Here is a 22,262-nt window from a genome sequence, read left to right on the forward strand (position 1 = left end):
TTCAGCATTTTCAGTATGAATGCATTAGACTGTGACATATTCTAGTTAAAATTTCTCAACTTCAAAGTATGTTTGTTTTAGCTCACTGCATACGTTGAAAATCTTTCTCTTCTTTTCAAGGGGAAAAAGGTTTGTTGCAATGAAAGTTGTAAAAAGTGCCCAGCATTATACGGAGACAGCCTTGGATGAAATAAAGTTGCTCAAATGTGTAAGTGTCACTATTGCAATACAGTGTTCAATAGCAATAATATCAGTAGTAGTGAATTAAAAGACAACAGAGAATTGATTTTAGACTCTTGGTTTTTTTACATATTGTCCTCTAAACATGTGGCTTATTATGGGTTAACGTGTTTTCTGAAGCCCCAAATTACTTAAGTTTGTGTGGAAATCTAACCAAATAGTATTATAAAGTGAATTTTTTCCTAAAACGTCAGTGTTTGCATTCTTGGTCTAGGTTCGTGAAAGTGACCCTAATGATCCCAACAAGGATATGGTTGTACAGCTAATTGATGACTTCAAAATTTCTGGAATGAATGGAATTCGTATCCTTTTGAGAACATGGCATTCTCTTTAAAGATATTTCAGTCTACTGAAATAAGCATTTAGTTCTGGCTTTTTTCTTCTAAATCTTACTTTAAATATACAAAGTAGAAACATCAAAATGTATGTAGATGCCAGGGGAAGTGCAGTGTGTAAGGCGCTCTATGGAGTGAAAGTAACTTAGTTTTTCTAAATGCATTACAAAATTGCAAAAAAGAAGTCTTATGTATCCTTTCATGGTCTGGTAGAACTAGAGGTAGATTACTTAAAAATAGAATTTACTGAAATCATTTTTAATAACTGAAGTTTACAATAATTTTTTTTTTTTTTTGTTCTAGACTGGTAAAGAGAAATTGTCAGTGTCATGAAAAAGCTGGTTTCTGTTTTCTTGTGAGAAGTGTGAGGTCATGGAGATGCTTCTCTTGTTCATGTCATTTTTTGGCCAGGTGTTAACCTTGTTTCTGGCAAAGGTTGTAAAGCTTTGTCTTTGAAAGCTTTCTTTAAAAAAAAAAAAGAGGGGTGGTAGAAAAAGAGATAAAGTAAAATACAACTGACTAATTCTCGGTGTAATTTTTGGGTCTGTGAATAAATTTGATTTTAGAGTCGAGCTAAACTGAGTTCTCCTTGCTAATTATATTAGGTGTTTTAGCAGCTTATTGTATTACTGTGCTTCCATTTACTGTTACAGCTGGACTTACGTGTGTGCCTGTTGTGTTTTGGAGCCCAGCAGCAGACCTCATTGTTCATGGGTCTCATTGCCAGAGAGACAGTTCCTGCTCTAGAGCGCCTAATTATACATTGATTTTGGTGCTGTGCCTTCAACCTTCAGCAGATCAGATTAAGGTGCCTTTCACCAAATCCCATCTTCTAGGAGAGGAACGTAGAAGGTGACTGTCAGTAAATCTGAATGCTCACTAGAAAGCATCCTTACAGACAGAAGTGTGCAAGCAGCTTTCATCCCATTCATCTGGCTCTTGGCATTAGTTATGGAGCCTTTGGGTATGTGGTGAGAGTGTGGGGTCAAGAGTTCTCAGTCACAGACTGGTGTCTAATCTCCTTTACCTTTGCCCATTTTTATTTGTGTTCGTGTGACTGTAGTACAATTGAGGAATAATTATTTTTAGAAACCAAAAATTATGATTTACTGTTTTATTGTAAAACACTAATATGAAATAAGGAGTACAATAATGCATTTATAGCTATACTAGAAGTAACTCTCATCTCTTTATCAGAGCAATTTCCCAGTAATGTTCTTAAATTCTTGCTAAGATTTACATGTATACCACTGTATTAAAGGTGAGGGCTCTTTCTAGGTGTGAAGAACAAATTTTTTTAGTGATAATACTTTGAAATCCAAACTTACATCTTATTGCAATGTAGCACTTACACTGAGAAAGCCAAAAGAGAGAGCATGTGCCAGTGAAAAATGAGGGGTCAGGTAGCTTTGTATTGGCAGATTAAAACTGGACAGCTGATGTTGATTTATTCTATTTCAGTTTTGCCTTCATGTTGAAAACTGGTGGTACAGAAATTTTTATGTAGAAGGCAGATGTTCCTGTCTTACTGGAAAGTACATTTTCCAGAAAAGTACCAATATACAGGATGGACTGATACTGGACTCAGTTTTAAATTGCACCTGGAAGTCTGTCAGAGTCCTGACTGCTAGCAAAAATATGATACCAAGTATGTTATGCATTGAGTTTTCCTGAGAACAGCTTGTGCATCCTGAGTTATTTGGGCAGCGGTTGGTTGTGTTGTTTATTTCATCAGCTCCTTTTTAAGTTCTAGGGAAAATAATCTTTGGTGTAGGTTCTCTTAGGATGAAGCAGGTAATTGATTTTAATGTTTTGGTGCTGTTTACTTTTTAAAATGCCATATTAGTGTTGCATTAGTGTCACTGAGATTCTCAGGTTGAGAGAAATAGAGTAATTTGCGATCTTTTCCATGCTCTGCTGTTTCCAGCTTCCTTTGGGCGAGTCACTAAATATCTGTTGCTTGACTATAAAATAAAGCAACATATGTTTCACAGAGGCTTGATTATTGGTTATGGAATGCATTTAAAAGCTAAAACAAGACAGAAGAGAGGTGGGTGAATCCTTTGGATGGCTAATACCACAAATGTCGTGGAGCTTCCAAACAGGGAAAATTGTCAAGAACCATGTAGAAGAGAGCTGGGATTGTGCAGAGCCATTGGCCTTGCACTGAGTGACTGCAGACTGTCACTTCTCCAAGGAGTTAGTGTTTATATACAGAGGAATTTTAATAATGTGTTATGCTGCACTAGGCTGATAATTTTTTTACCTACTTGTTTGTTTTGCAAAGATTGCAATTACGACTTTTTCATGAAATAACAGGATTCATGATCTTGGGCACTTTGGTGTTTCACTAAGTGTGAATTATTATGTTTGTTTGAAGTAGACATTTATTAGAGCTGCAATAAATGTTCATTTCAATGTAGCATTTTTTTAATGAAAGATTCCGATAATCATATAATGGAACAAGTGTTTTGAGAGACAGATGGAAAAAAACCAAAGGAAACATTCCCACACAATCAGACATTATGTCTGATGATACGAATGATTGTAATAAATGTATCTCAAAAGACTATAGAGTATTAATTGTCATAGTGTCTAAATGCTGCCAGTCCAGAAGGAACTGAGATGCATCCTAAAGTCTTCTGTGCTGGTACTAGAGCTTAACTATCCTTTGTCCTTTGTCATACTTCTAAATGCTTGAGTAATGTATATTTATAGATGGATAGTTGCAGGTAGGATTTGAGTCAAGAAAGAACAGCTCTCAGTACTTAAACCTGTCAGCTGATTAATGTTAGATTTACTCTCACTTCTGCTGCTGTGCTTAGTTTCCTCCTGGGAGACATTCCCTATCCTGCTTTGAGGAGAATTTCACAAGAAACATGTCTCCTAGGTGGGCTTCAGGGTTTTTTTGTTGCAGGACTTTTTGGACCTTCTCCCCAGCCAGGTTATTGGTGCTGTAGGAGGATCCTGAGACTTGCTAGGCTGGTTTCCTGGTAGTTAATGCAGAACTTCTCCCAACTTTTCTCCTTGTTCTGGACAGTCTGGCTTAAGGTTAATCTTTTTCAGATCAGGATAGTAAATCAGACAGCAGGCACATTTCTGCATACCTACTCCCAACACTGAGCCTGCTCTGTATCTTCTCTCCATTCCAGTTGTCTCTCCAGTATGGAGTGTCCCTTGAGTTTGTCCAAGTCCTCCCTGCAAAATGTTGCAATCTCTTTTTTTCAGGTAGACATCACTTTCTGCTGACCTTCCCTCTTTCTGCCTGCCTCTGCCATTCCTCTTATATCTTCCTTCTTGGTGCTCTCCCTTGCCTCTCAGCTGTTTACTTCCCTACATCCCTGTCTGTTCTGGTTACTGGCAATGCTTAACATTTCTGTAAGTGCAAGGAATGTCAGGAATGTGCATTGGAGAGTGCAGCAGCAGTGGTCTGAAGGACTGTGGGCGGGTGTCCTATATTTAATTTCTGCATGTTGCAGTGTCCTGCCTTTTTGCAATCTGTGTTGCTGTAGCTTTGCAGCTTGACTGCGTGGGCTCAGTTAATAAGCCCTGCAGAGCTCATGCACTCTGCTCATCCACTGTGATGGCTGTGTGCTCTACTAGTGACCTGTGTTCATTGTGGGGTGAAGTAACCAAGACTGTTTCCTTTTCTGGATGGCACAGAGTTCTGAGTACACCCAGTTGCTGTGAGTGGGAAATGACTATTCAGTGTCTCCTCTTATATAGGAATTCAGGAACGTGAAATGAGATGAACAGTTGGAAACAGCTGTGTTACAGTTCTTCACAGTGTGCTTTGACCAGTCTTGAGACCTGTTACTGTTGGTGTAACTTCAGGATAGAGGATGCAGATGTTAAAACTTGAGTATTATATATACATATATTACATATACCTTTATGTATATAAGTAGGTACTTGAGAAGAATGTGTATGATAAATTGACAGATAAGGTAAGTCTCATTTTAACTCAAGACATTGACTCTTAGGATCATTGCCAAGACTTTAGTTAATAAAAGTTAGAGAAGTTAGGTAAGATTTCTGACAGTCTACAGGTGGTCACCTGTGTGAATGGTCTCTTAACATAGTCTGGTTCATTGAAGTTTTCCTGCAGTATCCATCAATTAATTTTTGGTTATTGGTATTACGTTGTTATTTACGAGGTTATAGTATTATGTAGTTAAGATTTTAACATCTTTTCTGATTTCCAGGTACGTTAAGGTCATTCCCAGCTCATGTTTGAGGATTAATTTGATATAGTCTAATTGTGTAACTTCTTTTCAGAATGTTGTGAATGGTAAAACTTTAAATTAACTTCAGTTTCTGAAGGTTTTTCTCACTAGAAAGATAACTTACCCAGACATGTAGGTGTAGAATCTCTTAACTTAGAAAACCCTTTAAGGAGAAATCACAGCAAGTTCTTATATCATGTTTTTTCCTAATAATCTCCCCTGATAATTTACTGTTTGCCTCTGTCAGGGGCCAGCAGTAAACGCTGTGTCTAAGTAAATATTTTGGCATTGTGCTTTTTGCATGTTGCTTCTGAGTTCTGCATTTCTTTGTTTGAGAGTTCTTTGGTGATTGCCATTATTCTCTGCAGTTAAAACTGTAGGCTTTAAGAGATCCATTCTCATAGTATGTTAGTGTTTGTTGCCAAGTGACTATTGAACTTAATAAAAAAATGGTTATTATTGTTCATTTTCTAAAATGTGGTTGCTGCACACTTTTGTTACTAAAAGCTTTTGTTTATATAATTTAAAATTTATTAAAAATTAGAGATCATAGGCCAAATCAGTACTTACAGCTGTCTCAAAGAAAAGAAAAATGAGTTAGTTACTGTTTACAATAAATTTCTTAATTATTCACCCTAAGGCTGTTGTTAACACGTCGAAGTTATGGACAAGATTTGTGTAATTAAAATGTTTTATTTTAATTCGCTCTGCAGTTGGACACTGGTTCTGTATGGGTTTATATATAATTGAAACAAGGTACCCAAAGCATTTACCATGCTCATTTTAGGGGGAATCATTTTCCCTCTAAAGGAGGTGATGACTCCTTTAGCCAGAACACAAGCAAACATTTGTGTTGATCTCATGCAAAGTTTATTTGGAAGTTATCCTTAATTAAATTACAGATGTCTGCATGGTCTTTGAAGTACTTGGACATCATCTTCTAAAATGGATAATCAAGTCCAATTATCAAGGCCTTCCCATTCGTTGTGTTAAAAGCATAATTCGACAGGTAAGTTTTGTAAATATTCTAATCAGGTTTTTCCACAATTGTTAACAGTTTGAAGGTTTGAATTATGATATTTGAACTGAACTCTTACTACTATCTGAGATAATTTTATTTTAATCTCAGTGGGGTGAGATTGCACTGGTGTTACTGTGCATCAAACAATTTTGCTTCTTAAGCTTCTGTAATTCCATGCTGCAGTGCAAAAATTAATGTGTTTATGCTACTACTTGGTAATACATGTTTTCCAATTTCTGCATAGTTTTGAGCATTGGGATAGAATCAGTCTTATTTTAAAATGCAGCTGAATGTTGAGTTGCTTAATAAATTTAGTTGCAGTTTCAAGCCAGTTTTTAAAAAACCCCTTTGTGATTAGGTACTTCAGGGTCTAGATTACCTACACAGCAAGTGCAAGATCATTCATACGGACATAAAACCAGAAAACATTTTGATGTGCGTGGACGATGCCTACGTGCGCAGGATGGCTGCTGAAGCTACCGAGTGGCAGAAGGCTGGGGCTCCTCCCCCGTCTGGCTCAGCAGGTATGAACAGGATATTAAAATGCAATGTGGGAAACTACCATCAGTATATTATTGCTAACAGTATTTTGTCCAGTGAGAATTCACTTTTAAAATAATTGCATATGAAAAATGCGTGTCTGTTTAATTCTTATTCCAGAGTAATGATTTCATAGTGTTTTTGCATGTTCAAGTTTTCAGGGTCCCCAGAAACAGAAAAAGATTTATTGGTTTAAACTTACTCCCCTCCCATCCCATAGGCTTGAATGCCTGGGTTTTAGTCACACTGGATGCTTAATCTCTGATATTGACAACAGTTATTAATCTTACATAGATTATGTCTAGTTCTGTTACAAGTTCACCAGCATCCTTGTGAAATCATCTGCCTTTTTAAAAGTCTGTTGTTACTTTTAAGATGCAATGAAAAGTTGTACATCTGTAGTTTTTCACCCTTAAAAATGGAATTTATTGTACCTAACTGAACTTGTGATAAGCCCATTTTCCTAGGGGTAGAAAATGCTTTATGTCAAGCTTGCCAAGAGTTTTGATAGGAACTGTACCTTATGTTTAGCTACGAGAAGCCAAGGTAAAGAAGTTCACAGCAATAAACAAAGACAAACTAGGAGAAAGTGTGGCTTTTCTAGTGATGTTCTTTTTAGTACTATCTACTATATATTTTTAGTACTATCATTGCTACTGATTTGCCTATTGAGCACATCAGCTACAGGCAGTGGAAAAGTAATTCCCTTTGTAATATTGTCAGAAAATATATTACAGATTAAAATCTTTGAGGTATGCTAAAAATACTTTCTGTATTGGGAACAAATACAGTGATCAGGATCCATTTCACAGCATTATATATTTTTAGATGAAAAATCGTATAACTGGTGAATGTATTATATTGAATTTGACATAATGTGTAATCACATAGCTAGAAATTTTATGTTATTTGTGTGGGAAATAACTTGATTTTGTTCATGCAGCCTTTATATTGCTTCCTGACATTAAAATGAGTATTATTTTAAGGAATGACATTCTTACCACATTTGGTTCTTAGCAAATTGTAATTAAATATATGGCTTTCCACACAGGAGCTGAGGATGTGTTTTCTTTACAGCATTACAAGAATAGGTTGTATAATTTCTCTTTTTATAACACTGATAGTGCTCAGGTTTAAGAATCATTTGAAAACATTGCCCTTTCGGGGGTATTCAAACAGCTTTTCCCCTGAGCTTAGCAGCAGGATCTGAACATAAAATAACTCTGTGTTTTATTTAGCATTCCTTAATTGCCATAGGCCTGTGTGACTGAAGAAGTTTGTGAGAGGTTCTCCTCCATTCAGTTCCTCTTGCTTCACTTTGCTTCTGTCTCCTGTATTTGGTTATTTCTGTTGCTTTGATCACAGGGGAGGTTTTATGTGGCTCGTGGTGCTCTGTGAGTGTGACAGTCAGCACTGCAATCCCATCAGACCCTCACTGGTGGGATCCTGCTCAGAGGTGCTCATGCTGGACCTGCTTTTTCTCTGATATGGTGTGTTTTTTGCCTTAGGCACTTCTTCATGCCTCCAGCCCTAGCAATCAAACTGCCTTGTTTCAGAGTAAAACACATGAGTATTAGTCTTTTCTGTTGGGTACAACACAGTAGTTGTATCTTTGCTAATATTCCCTGAACTATTTAAACCAGTCTATACCTGCTCTGCCAGCAGACTACATATATTTAGTCTGTGACAGCTCTGTAGTCATTCCATGATTTCTATCCACTCCTAATGGTTCAACCTTGTTTTTTTTTTTCAATTTCATGAGCTCTCTGCCAAGCACAGCACGGTGAACACAGATAGCTGCTAGCTCCTTCCAATCCCAGATGCATGCTCTAATGGAGACATCACATGATTTCAGGCAGCATGTACTTACAAAGAGTAAAAAATGTGGCTAACAGAGTAAACTTAACACTGCCTTATTTAGTTAAGAATATTTAAAAATTATTTCTACTTGTTTTTGCTTTTATAGAGTTGTTTTTGAAAAAGAAAACCTTTATTTTATTTACAATTTATTTTTTGTCTTTTTAGTGAGTACAGCCCCACAACAGAAGCCTGTAAGTATTGTTATATAATACAATTTAACTGCCTTATTTTCTCTGTTTCTCTGGCTATTAATATATATTAGACTGTTAGTAGGCTCAACCCTTTTTGAAAGCTTCCTTTGAATAAAGCTTTTATCTTTCAAAGAACATTTTTCTTTTCATGTCTGTGGCCTTACCAGTTTTAAGCACAGTATTTCTGTGATGGAAATTCTCACAGACATACAGTTCTATAGCTATGTCAAACTAAGTTAAGCATTGTGTTTTCTTCTCTTGAGGAATAATCCATTCATCCAAATCCTGACAAAAATGGGAGAATGCTCTTAAATATTGTGCATTGCAAATATCTTAAGGGCATAAAGACCTTAATCATCAAGGCCTGAAAGTTGAAGCAATTGTATGAGGTTTGAAAGATCTCTTTGCCATGTGCATATAGGAATTAACCAATTAACCAATGGTAATACAGTTATCCAGAAATATCTATGGTTAAAGCTGCTTTCTGTGTGTACAGAACATGTATGATTTCAGTGGGTGTACAACATGGATGAAAATTACTAGGGTTGTGAAATTTCATGTCTTATTTAGATGATCCCATGGCTTTTTATGAAAATAACAGGATTAAGAGATAAACCTTTGAGGAAATGTTTTTCTCTGTTCCTGGTACTTTATTTTTTGATTAAATGAGGATTTCTTACTGTAATATTTAAACAATGAATGAAAATTGGATAGATCTCACTTATCAGATAATAAAAATAGAAGCCACAATTGAGTTAAAATGGAAGGAAGTGTTTAAGTCCAAGCTCTGATGTGTTCATTTTTCATTTCCTTGCTGTTGTATCTGAGTTTTTCAATCCTTATGTTATGTAAAATGAGAAACTTCATAATGGCCATCTGCTGTTTGTAATTCATATGTTTTGGGCCAGAAGGGAGTAATAAAAATGCTTTCCTTTTACAAGAAAATAGCTGAACAACACAGGTTTTATTTAAAATTCACTGTTTTCAGTATCTTTAGTTTCTTGTGTCTTTTTGCTCAGAATACTTCTGCTGGTTATTGCCTGCATTATACAGAGAGAAATAAGGTATTAAATTTATGTATAAACAGCTAATATGATCCCCGATCATTTTCCACATACAGTATCATCTGTTAATCCAGACTGAAGTTTAAAATTATTGTGTTTATCAAGGTTACAGGATCATAGGAATTTTATTATGGCATCTTGGATGTACAGATGTATTTTACTGTTGTATCTAATAATCACCATGTAAAAACATGATTACCTGTGTAAAACTTTGGTGGATTTTTGCCTCATACAATCCTGTATCATTCTTAATTTGAAGTAAACTGGAAAAAGCAATATAATAACTAAATTAGTTGCCATCTAATATTTTCAAAAAATGGTGATCAAACTGTAAATTAGTTTGGTGTGAGATGCCTTGAAAATAAATAATTACTTTTTCTTTCTTTGGTATTTAAGGTTGGAAAAATATCCAAAAACAAAAAGAAAAAACTGAAGAAAAAACAGAAGAGGCAAGCTGAGCTGCTAGAAAAACGCCTGCAGGAAATAGAAGAGCTAGAGCGGGAAGCTGAAAGGAAAAAAATAGAAGAAAATGTAACCTCAGCTGTACCATCAAATGAACAAGAAGATGAGTACCACCCAGAGGTGAAGCTAAAAACAGCTGATATAGAAGAGGTAGTAGATGAAGAAGCTGGAAATGATGATGGTTAGTATTACTTGTTTTTATTGGCCCTGAGTTTACTGTTTCAGAGCAGAAATAACCGTGCAGTGTTGCATCTGGTGCAGTGAACTCCTAACTGCCCTAGATCATTAAGTTAATTTTCTCCTGTAGGTAAAATTGTAACTACAAAACCTAAAAAGGTAAAGAAAAATCCAACTTACTACAGAAGTGAAGAAAACCATCAATAGCAGTGTATAGCTATAAACAATTCAAAAAAGCACATAGAAAGTCCAACAGAGCAGTCACCATGCCACATTAAGTGGAATATTTGTGTATCTTGGTGAAGTAGAAGAACAATAAGATGCATTTTTCTATAATATTATTGTCGTAGTTGGAATCATCATTGCTTTCCCTTTTAATTCTTACAGTGTTTGTTGTAATAATCTATCAGGTAACAAAGGTTGCAACTTCTTCACTAAAATTTTTGCTATGTCTGGTTAAAATTCCTGTTCAGTCCTGGTGACTTGGACCATAATTGTTATGGTCCAGCTCCATTCTGGTTTCCCTGATTTTCTTGTCAGCTCTTTAGTCCAGATAAAGATGTAACTACTGAGACTGTAGTTCAGTTTGGTTTGCTTTAGGTCTGCTCTTACAGAGAGTTTTCCTACTTCTGTGATGACTCCGTTGACATAGATTGATTCTGGATTTTTAAAAGCTTGCATTCAAGGCCTCATCCATCTTCCCTTCATAGCATTATTCTCTTCTGGATTGTTCCCTCCTGAGCCACTTCCCATTTTTTATTTTTCCAGCAGTCTTACTAGTCCTTTCTTTTGCCTTTAATTTAGATTTTAAGGTTTGCATATTTCAGTGATATTCAGTGTTTCCTTGTGTGATATGTCAGAAGTCAGGTAGTTACTGAAGAGTTAAAAATGATGAAATGCCTAATTTTAGTCTGGTTTATTGATGTGTGGTGTAATGTGTTGCTTGCTGAAATTTTTCAGGTGAAGCAGAAGATCAGGATGAAAAAGAAGACACAGAGAAGGAAAACACTGAAAAAGATGATGATGTTGAGCAGGAACTTGTCAACACTGACTCTACAGACCCTAAGTGGATAGAATCCCCCAAAACAAATGGCCATATTGTGAACGGCCCATTCCTATTGGAACACCAGATTGAAGATGAAGAAGAAGAAGAGGAAGAATGTCCAAATCCAGAGGAGTATAATCTTGATGATCCAAATACAAAAAGTGATTACTCTTATAGCAGCTCCTATGAACAGTTTAATGGTGAATTGCCAAATGGACGTCATAAAATTCCAGAGTCCCAGTTCTCTGAGTTTTCAGCGTCGGTGTTCTCTGGGGCTCTGGAGTCTGTAGCCTGTGGTTCTGCTGTCTCTGAAGGATCAACTGTAACTGAAAGGGAGGAGAGCAGCCCATCTCATGACAGGAGCAGAACGGTTTCAGCTTCCAGCACTGGGGATTTGCCAAAAAGTGAGTGTTCCTCTTAATGGCTTTTGTCTAGTAGCATGGGTGTGCATTGTATTAAATAGAAGAGGCAGGTAAATGGGCTACAAAGCCAGGGGTTAGGTTAAGAAAAGATTGTTTAAGTAAATTGGATGATTTTTCTTGCAGAACTGTGATTTATGGGTTATTTTCCACTCTAGAACTTCCTTTTAAGGGGTATTAGATAAATAAATTATTGTAGAATAAACAAACATTTGCATTGACAAATCAGCCTACACGTGAAAGAGAAAAGGAAGTCTATAATTGTAGATAAACATCATTCCTGTAGTTTAAAGGTAGAAGATGAGCATGAGATCATTTAACCTGACGTCCTTTGATAACAAGTCAGTAGTATACCATCTTTTAAGCCCAGTAACCTTTATTGTTGGCTTAAAATGTATTTTTCAAAAAGAAAAATACCTGTTCTTAAATGGACAAATGAAATTATAATCTATTGTGATTGTAATGTGTTCCATTGCTTGGTACTCTGAATTATTTTAGAAGAATTGTAGCAAGTTTGAGCTTGTCTGGCTGCAGCTTCTATCTGTTACTTCTTGACACATCTTTTCTCAGTCATATTGAAAAATTCTGTATTATGCTGTGTTTTCATTCATTAATTGTTCTTTCTGTGTTAAACAGTTCCAGTCTTAACCTTTTATTAATACTCAACAGGGCATGTTGCCAACCCTCAACTCATTATAGTGTTTCTATATTCAGCATGGTTTTGGACATTTAAATTCTGGCCATCAGTCCAGAACTTTTGCCTGTAAATCCATTTGAATATACGGAAGGTGAAATCTTGGTGTCATTGCAAAAAGCTGGATTTTTGCCATTGAATTAAATAGCTTCAGGTTATTACACATAGATTTTACTTATAGTGCCAGTGGTTAAATAATAAATATATGGGTTTCAGCTTTAATAAAGAAAATACTGAGAGTCTAAATCTGTGAGCAGATAAAAGAAAATGGGAGTTCAGGGAGAAGATCACCAAGCCTGCCATCAACATTGTCACAGGTGAATTAGAGCTGCATTGAAAAATGCAGTCAAGTGTATTTCTTGGTCTAAGACTTTTGAAGAGCAAGTCACACAGTTTATTACAGGGTCTGACAGGAAAAGTAAGGTAAGAAATATGAAATAAAATACAGCTCAGTAGAACTGCATTTCTGGAAGATCCAGGCAAATAAGGCTTTTAGTCCATGTCCTTACACTCTTAAGTCCCTGAAACAATACAGAGGAGGTTCCTAGATGCCTGGTAGTTTCTTCTTTTGTTCTGCCAGCTGTAGATAGGCAGAAAGATTCCACTGGTGTTTTCCTGGAGTGGTGTGTAAAATCCTCATGTCTTCAGAGCTTAAAGCTGCTTTTGTCCTCATGGAAACAGCTTACCTCCATAGCTGGAGAAAAAACCCTACTTTATTCCTCCTTGATGTTTTCCCATCAGTTCACACACCTTTCTTGCAGAGAAAGAAGACAGACAGTAAATTCAGTGATAGTTGACTTTTTTGAAGAAAGGGGAAAAGCTGAATGTTACAGATTTTAATGGCATCAATAATAACATTAAGTATAACAGTCATAAAACAGATGAAGGTATTTAGACAGAAGCATACAGGAATTAAAGGCTATTTAATATTTTTAAATGATGCTACATAATTTTTCACCATATCTTTATTCTCATTTTTTTGTACTGAAGTAGACCTTTATTTGTTCCTCTTTCTCTGGGCATTGCTATGCATTGTTAAGTGGCATGGTCTCATCTTATTTTTTTGGGGGTTCTTGCTTTATTTGGTGCACAAACCAGTTTGTGTTTGGTGGATGTGCAGTTTTTATAATTTTCAAGTTTTCACTGCGTGACCAAATGCCCTGAAGATAGATCTGTAATTTCCTCACGACTCTCCTCCTCCTCTTTCCAGTGTTTGAATGTTTGCCAAATACATTGTCATGCAGAGATTGTGAGAATTAAGGTGATATTTCTTAGTTTTTATGGAACTAGGACACAGAAATGTTCACTAATTTTGTGCACATAATTTTATTTGGATTTTTTTTGTGAATACTTTTTAGAAAATACACTTATTCTGACTTCACTTTCAGTTGTAAATGAAATACAGAATCCAAGAATTCATCTTTCAGAAGAGACAGGACTTAAGCATCCTGAGTTTTTAGAAAAATATAAAAGTGTAGGCACTTCTCTATTGCCTGCTCAGGTCCCTCTCTTAGGAAAAGTTTGAAGAAAGCTGTTGTGTAATGCCATATTCAGATGTCTTAGTCATGGGTCTTTTTTCCCCCCTTCATTCGACTTTATTTACTGCAGTCCTTCAACAAGATGTGTGGGAAGGATTTATCCAGCATTGTCTTGTTTTTGGTTTTTTTTTGCAAAGACTGCTGAACTGAGAAAGGTCCTGTTATTTCTTCAGTAATGCATGTGATTGTGTTAAAAAAATGGCACTGTACTATGCAGCATGTTTTAGGGGAAGACTTTAGTATTAAGCTTACTAATCTTACTAGTTCCTATCTTTTGAATGTTTTACTTCTGTCCTAATGTTGATGCTTTTTATAAGGTTAAGTCTTGGACTCCATTCCAGCTTTTTTAGAGGGCTGTTTGTTGAGGTCACTGCCCCCTCTGCCTTTTGCTATTTAAATACTCCTGTATTTTCATTCCCTCTCTCCTCTGGTGGACCCTGCCGCTTTCTTTTCTGGTTGGCCAATATTCAGTGTTCTGACGACCCATTCAGGCTTCCTGTGTCAGCAGTTGAAGATCTCCATCTGATTTCAGTCACTCCAAATTCACCATTAGACATCCAGTATTTTTTGTCCTTGTCCCATGTCTGGTGTATTTTCCTTTTCCAAGTCTTTCACTAGTTTATCAGATCACTGCAGCCACAAGTGCTTTTTGGATCTAGAACCTCTTTATTATCTTACCTTCAGTTTCCAGTTTACACCTTGCAGCTCTGGGACAAGGAAACAGAGACCAGTCCTGTGCTTCCCTGTGGTTTGTGATACCTGGTTCTGTCTTCTGCCTTCAAGTCATCTGCTTTCTTCCCAGTTTAGGGACTAGCAGGTGGAATGTCAAAACAAAGAAAAGCAGCATCGCTACTGGTGGTGTTAAGGTTTCAGTGTCCCAAGAGCCTCTAAAGGTCGCAAGATTAATCAGATTAAAGTTCTGCCTTTTTAGTCTGGATCATAATTGATGCAAATAGGACCTTCAGAGAACTTTGAATGCTGATTTTTTTTTGTGAAAAGGATGTCAGCCCCCTAGGCTCTCAAATTGGCCGGGTTTTGGTGAATCTTTTACCCCTTGGGATAGGTTTAAAAAAAAAAAATCCAGCTAGATTTTATTTACTGTAGCCAGGAGGCATGGAAGTAGAGGATTTATTTTCTCAACCAAACTGTTCCAAGAACATATCTTTCATGTGTGTAGTGGGTGAGTTCTTGGAGCCTGAGTTTTCACATTTTCTGTCTGAATCTGTTCTGGGAAACATATACTCTGGTTTTGCTTAGAAGCTCCTCTGGATATTGTAGTAATAGTGATTTGGCAGCTAAAAATGTGAAAAATTTGCACTTGAAATGTATAAGAATATTTAGAAATCGGAGTAAGAAATCCTATTTATGTTGCTTTAATTTCTTGTAACGTTCAGTAAATTATTTTCATATCTTCAATGCTGAATGAAGTGTCAAGGCAAAACTGCTTAGAGATAATGAATAGTAGGCTTAACATACTAACTAGTCCGCATTTTGCTTGTGTTAGCAAAAACTCGTGCTGCTGACTTGCTGGTGAATCCACTGGACCCAAGAAATGCAGATAAAATTAGAGTTAAAATTGCTGACCTGGGGAATGCCTGCTGGGTGGTAAGTGTAACTACATCATTTTAGCTGTTCACTATTTAGAACAGGTCTTTTTATAGTCCTTTTTTCCCATTAATGTGGTTCTTTCTATTTTAGCACAAACACTTCACAGAAGACATCCAGACAAGACAGTACAGATCCATAGAGGTTTTAATAGGAGCAGGTTACAGTACACCTGCTGATATCTGGAGTACAGCATGTATGGTAAGAACAATGCAATGTGTATTTTACAAGAGTAAAGCTCCTAAAACCAGTTGTTTATTTAGTCAGGAAACCTGATGGGGGATTGTTTGGACGTTTTGACACAAATGCATTATTATAAATGATGCTGTATCAGATAGCTGCTGTTGATTTCTTCCCTTTCTTTCAATTTCTTCAGCCTTCTTAATGAAAAGGAAATATTTTGTAGAGCACATCTGATTTTCATGTGATGTATTTTAAACTTGTAGTCAGAAACATGCAAGTTTAGAAAGAAAATATATGTCTATTCTGAAATGACAAAATGTAACTGACAAAGTACAACTGTTTGTTTCATTGCAGTCTTAGAACCTGGGCTACTGTTAGCTGTGATTGCATTCCCTTTTCTTGTGTTAAGTAGCAAAATAGTGAAATACTTAAAATTGGTGCCAAGTGCAGTGAAAACAGATTGGATTAGACTTGGTTCTAAACTTTCAAGAGAAGGAATTCAGTTTATTGGCGTAAAATATGTGGTAACATTCTGTAGAATTAGTTTGAACACAACTGAAATGACAGCTTTTTAAGAGTCTTTAGAGAAAAGAAAAAGTGAAAACTTAATCATGCAGCTTTCTGAAACACCCTAATATCTCTTTGAGGATGAACAAGCTGCATGCATCTACTCTTTTAAGATAGAGGATATATATACAAAAAAAAAAATAGAAATACCTTTGCCTATTTTAAAAGGGAAAACTTAATCAAATCTTTATATTTTACAAATACATGTCTGATAAGAGTAAGTGTGTGAGGAGGAGGAGGAGGAGAAGACTCAAAAGTCAGACACAGTTTGCAGGCGTGGGTGATGAGAAGAATTACACAGCCCGGAGGGAGGGGAGGAGGAGGATTGAAAGGAACATAAAATGCTACAGATATTATAAGTTCAGCAAGCCATGTGTTGGAAGTAACTAACCCATAAGTGAAATTAAAGTATGTTTTCTCTGGTGTTTAATACTAGCTTTTTCCTAAGTATGCAACAAACCCCTCCATTTCCAAATTTACTCTTCTATTTGGGGACAAAATGGAGAATTTTTCTATTACATTGAAAACAAAGCATAAAAAAATATTCCACAGTTTGTTCTTTAATTCTTTAAGTTATTCTTCTCTTAACTAACTACAAAGTCATTATAGAGACTTTTTTCTTCTACCTAGTGTTTTGTAAACCTCAGCTGAACTTGATAACCTTCTATTTTATTGGACATCCTGCATTCATCTTTAAGTTGTACCTGTTGCTGCTAATTTTATAGTCTTACATGGTCTTTTAGTCTTGTAGCTAAAGGCACATGAAGCAGGCTGAGGTCTACCTAGAACTGTATTTAAAGATAGTGGGGTACTAAATAGCAACATCACACCTAAGGAATATAATATTCTTGCAATACTTGGGCTAGCCCAGCCTATTATAACTTCTCTTCTGTATTATGTAAGTGTTACTGCTCTCTTCAAACTCAGGGAAAGAAAAAGGCATAAAGCATCACTGCCACTGGAGGTATCTTAACCCAGATTCACAATTATGTATGAAATTTCATTATTTTAAAGAGAAAATTATATTTCTGCTTTTTTGTTATGTAAGCCTTGCAGATAGTAAAGCTTTTCAGGCAGAAGTGCTGTAATTCTGTCTTCTGTCACAATCTTTAGGTTTTTGCCCTTAAGAAGTGCAGTAGAAGTTTTATAACATTACATCATTTACATACAGTTGTTGAATACAATTGCCATCATGATATAGTTGTGTAAAAAATGGAGAGCATCCTCTCAAGTTCATAGAAAAAAAGTCATAATTTGAAAACCCCTGGAATCTGTTTGCATTGCTGTGTGGCTGAGAAAATGGGTCAGAGCATTGGGGATGCTGATCCTGTATCAGATGCAGAACAGCTCTGAGGTAGGGATTGCCTTGAAGGCCTTAATGCCTCTTTCTGCAGAGGACTTGTAATAGAGATTAACAGCCAGGAAAGCATTCCTGATGTGGAACTGCAAACTCCCAAATTTATTCAGGCTGTCTTTGGAAATTATGATGTGAACCTCTCCAGTCCCTAAGGCAGTCAGGAACTGTGAAGTGCCAAAGTGTTTTAATGCCTCTACAACCCCACTTGCTTTCTAAAGTTTGGTTACCTTGTTGTACCTAGATTTGGTTCAGAAAATGCCCTTCTAGGTTATATTGCTCTTGTTTCATATTTAATTCACTCTGTTCCATGTTTACTGTGTTTTCAAAGGGATTGTCTGCTGGAGCAGGTGGTGTTTATTTTCAGCTAAAATACAGCTTAGGTACCCTGTTAGCCTTGATGTCCAGGACTCCCAAAGGAGAGCAGAGGTGACTTTGCTTGCAAGTCCTGAGTCATTAAGGGCATTTTTGGAAGCAGTACTGTGCAAAATCAGTGGTTCAGCAGTATTTCCATTACTTTTTCCTTGTCAAGTTTCCATCCATCCATACTTTACCTAATGAGACCACACCAAGCACACATGAACACTGCTTATCTTGCAAAGTAGAAGATTTTCTCCATGTATTTTGTATCCACTACTGTGTCAGATATTCTGGCTCACATCTTCATTTAAAAAATGGCAAAAAAGGCCTTGCTTAGAACTTAATGTCTGTAGGGTTTCTGTGTCACAGATTTATGTGTATATAAAACTCACAAATCTTTATGTGTCCTGGATTATATGAAGGATGACTAGGTACCAGGATTCACCTGGGGTCTTAACTTGGTCTTGTGCTTTATAGATCTGCATTTGAGCCTAAGGTTTTCACTGCCTTTTGCTTGCTAATGAAATAATCTTGCTCACTGAGGGTAGCAGTGACCATGAGTAGATCCTCACTTGATGCCATAAATACAAGCCAATACAAGAACCAGCCACTGGTTCTTGTATTGGCTTGTATTTATGGCATCAAGTGTGTAGAGCACAGAAGATTGTGTTTTATCTCAGTACAATGTCTTTTTCCATCATACCATTTGCCTGTCCATTTTACACAATCTTTAATAATAAGGATGAAGATGAGGTTTTTAAACAAGGCCTCTGATAAACTGGCCCTGAGCATGCAAAGCATCTGTGTTCCTGTGTGCACAGCAACTTCCAGAATATCCCCTTATGAATCTTCTGGGATGCGGTACATTGTGTCTGAATGGAGAGCATTCCTTACCTGGGCTCAGTTAGTTTGGGATGGCTTTGTCTAGCCAGGAGTGTGATGGTTTTGATGCAGCTTCCAGGAAAGAAAAATCCTGTTTTATTTGTATTGACTTCAGTATGGGACTAGCCAGTTTCTGATCAGGATTACTTGTGCTTGGAGTGCATTTAATCAGAGCCACGTAAGGGCTCTACCCAAACAGCAAAAGAGGGCAAAATAACTCAGTGCTAATAGTCTTGCAGTGCTGTTTCTTTGGTGTCATATCAGTGAATAAGTAGCATTGCAAGCCAGCAGCCTGTGAGCTGAATTTTCTAATGCTAGATAGTTTATCATGGCCCAGTTCTTTGCCCCAGACTTCTTTGAATCAGGTTTAAAGGGTGAATGTGAATGCTTTAGACCAGTACCAGTCCTGTGCTCAGGTGATCTGAGTTGCAGAGTTGCTCAGAAGGGAAGAAAGAGGATGATGCATATCTTTGGAGGCTTATAGTCAGTGCATGCATGAAGTGCTGTGAAAGAGGTTGGATGTCAGTGGGCTTTTCCAGACCACAGCAGAGTTGTTTGCTTGTTCAGTGCTTGGCAAAGAATTCCACAAAGTGTAACTTTTTTTCTCTAGACTTTGGTGATCTTGGTTGGAATGATGTTGTCATTTGCTGGATATGCATAAGTTTGGTCAAGGAAATTGTACAATGCCCTTTTATTTTTCTTCTAACAATGTGGCCTGTTTATGTGGAATACTCATGGAGAGCTAGACTCTGGGAATCTCTCCACATTTACTAAATTCTAGAAGATGTTCCCTTCCTGTACTAAGCCCTAATTAAATTCTGCCAACAGGGAGGTGCATCTCTCATTTTCACCCAAAAAAGGGAATAGATTTGGAGGCAGCAGTACCTTTGACAGGATTGAAAACATTCTTGATGATTTAGTTGTATCAGTTTGAATTTCCACATTAACAGTATTGAGCGGGTTGCTTTCTTTAGAGCAGAAACTGAACAGACACTGAGTGATTTAGCATTTCCTAAATCCCAGAAAACACAGAACACAGTACTCCACTGCTGCTGCCAAGAAATCCTGGCAAGATAAGGGAGTTAGTACTGGCAGACAGCATCCTTTCGTATTGCTTCTGGAAATGACTGCAAGCACCATAATTCCGCTGCTTTTCCTTGTTCCAATCTCCTTGGATTGGAGACAGGAAAAGCACCTGAAGTGATGAATCTCATAATCTTACTTTTGTTCATTACCTTTGGTTTGAGCTGCTGGGAAGAGGTGACTGTGTCACAGGCTGGGACATGAACAAGGCTTTTAAAGTTTTTAACACTTTCCTGAGGTGTCTTTTGTGGAGAGTTGAGATTCCTGCAACATCCTCTCTTTGTAATAAGACGTAGCAGACAGAAGACAGCTATAGATCAGCAGGAAGTCAGAGGAGGTGAAAATTGTACTTGGTATTTTATCTACCCAAAGAGAATAAGATGATGAAAGAAAGCACTACGAGGTGTGACAGAAAGGGGACAGGCAAAGAGCTTTCAGAACAAAGGACATGCTTCTACAAGGCTAGCAGGTTTACAGCAGTGGGGTTCATTCATGGTCATTTCTGTTCATGTCAGAGGTACAGAATGGAGAATAAACAGGATATTGTAAGTTATGTTAAAATTAAACCTCATGTAAGTGCTTGTAGGTGCATTGCAGGTTTGTGCCCCCAGTTTATTACTTTCTATGCTGTTCTCCAACGTGGAGTGGAGAGATAACTGTCCTTAACTACTCTCAACTGCTGTAAGCAGGGAAAAAATGATCATGTCTCCATGGGATCATGAGTATCATCATGTCAGTATGTGTGAGTGGCACATACCAAAGGTGTGATGACAAGCTTCAGTCTGTACAGAAGCAGTATTTTGAGGAAAAATTGAAAATCAAAAATGTGGTTTCGAGGGGAGAAAAAGCTGAAGTTGCTATGCACGTATTTTTCAGTAGGCAGATACAGTACAGAATGCTGTTATTACTCGCTGTACACCCTTTTTGAAGGTGGTGGGTGGACAACCTGAAACACTCAAAATGATTTCCCAGAGGAGCTGACTTTCCAAAACAGCCACTCGGTATGCATGATTCCAAGATCGGAGTGCAGCAAATAAAATAACTCTGTTTCCTTTCCAAGCATCCCATGCAAGTCTCTGTTTTGTATATTTGGCCTTTCTTTCCAAGCACTAACCATACAGAATGCCTTTCATACTCTTCCCATTGCCTGGCTCTTCAGAAGGAGATGTCCACAGGAGAGCAAGCTGTCAGCTGGTGTGTGTATCTCAGAAAGCTTTCTGATCTTCTTTCCGTGCTCCCACTAACCTGTGGAACAGTGTTCTTAAAACCAAACCTGTTTTTAAAGCAGTTACAGTCTACAGTCTTTACATTCACATCTCTTCATTTCAGCTGGGGCAGAGAAGCTCTGGCCAAAAGCTGCATCTCATCTGTCAAAATAATAATTCTGGCCTATAGCTTGTTGTTCTTTTTCAGCTGGGGCTTCAATTCAGGGAGGCTGATGCAGTCCAAGTGAATTGTTCTTCCAGTTCTCTCCCAGAGAGCTTTCCCTAGGCATGCATCCATTTTTCAATCACCAGACTGAGTGCACAGCTGTCACACAGTGAAAATGTAGCTATTTCCAATTGTGTGTTTAGATATGGGTCCATTATATAGCAGTGCCACCAGTTCTGTACTGTGCTAGGTTCACATACAATCAGGAAAGAAATAGAGCCTCTTCAGAGCCTATAAAACAGCAGTGTAACCATTTATATGAAAGGTTCACCATCTGCAGATGGAGAAAAGCAGTCTAGACTGGTTTTCTGTGAGAACTTTAGGAAAGTGGTAAATAGAAATTGCCAGAACACTCAGTAAAGATGGATGGTTGCCTTGGGCTTCTGTGCCATATGTTGAATGTGATGTATCTAATTTTTTATCTCCAAGTAATAAATAAAATGCTGACTTGTCTTGAGGTAAATGTCAACATCAAGTAAAAAAATAATGGTATTTTAAAGTTGGAGTTTCTGTCAAGAAACTTGTTTTTAGAAATTATTACTTTCCAAGGGAAAGTAAGTAAATACAGTTAGTCTGTATTTGTAGCATCATGGAAATTATGGACAAATTTAGGTTTAAAGTGATCTCTGGTGACTGCTTCCTCCTTGAACAAGGGTTGTTGTTAAAGGCAGATGAGGTCACTCAGAGCCATGTCCAGTTGAGGGGTGCATACCTCAGGATATGTAAGAATGGCATTTCCACAGCCTGTAAGAATGGCATTTCCACAGCCTTTCTGAGCAGCCTGTCCCCGTATTCAGGCAGTCTCACCGAATAATTTTTTTTCCTCATGTTTGATTGGAATTTCTCATCTTGCTGCCTGTGTTGTCCTTTCACTGGGGAGAGTGTATCTTGTTCTTCTCCATTACTGCCTTCAGGCAGTGGATGCAGCAACCAAATCCATTCTCCCACCTGAGCAAACCCCAGCCCTGCCAGCCTCCCCTCCTGC

The 22,262-nt window shown here is 37.3% G+C and overlaps 1 protein-coding gene across 6 annotated transcripts in view; it reads left to right on the plus strand.

The window, feature by feature from the left end:
- SRPK2 (SRSF protein kinase 2) overlaps positions 1–22,262 on the plus strand; it is a 128,563-nt gene that overhangs the window by 93,539 nt on the left and 12,762 nt on the right. For all 6 annotated transcript variants that reach the window (XR_005955724.1, XM_041474677.1, XM_041474672.1 and 3 more), the window contains 9 exons: positions 121–208; positions 455–542; positions 5,704–5,810; positions 6,181–6,346; positions 8,388–8,413; positions 9,874–10,120; positions 11,077–11,565; positions 15,317–15,417; positions 15,511–15,618. Coding sequence is in view for 5 of the 6 variants with exons in the window: in XM_041474677.1 (XP_041330611.1) it covers positions 121–208; positions 455–542; positions 5,704–5,810; positions 6,181–6,346; positions 8,388–8,413; positions 9,874–10,120; positions 11,077–11,565; positions 15,317–15,417; positions 15,511–15,618 (1,420 nt within the window). In the remaining variant the exon portion in view is untranslated. The remainder of the gene's footprint in view (positions 1–120; positions 209–454; positions 543–5,703; positions 5,811–6,180; positions 6,347–8,387; positions 8,414–9,873; positions 10,121–11,076; positions 11,566–15,316; positions 15,418–15,510; positions 15,619–22,262) is intronic.

The sequence above is a fragment of the Pyrgilauda ruficollis genome, unplaced genomic scaffold, assembly GCF_017590135.1.
Source record: "Pyrgilauda ruficollis isolate IOZ18807 unplaced genomic scaffold, ASM1759013v1 scaffold33, whole genome shotgun sequence".
Taxonomy (NCBI): Eukaryota; Metazoa; Chordata; class Aves; order Passeriformes; family Passeridae; genus Pyrgilauda; species Pyrgilauda ruficollis.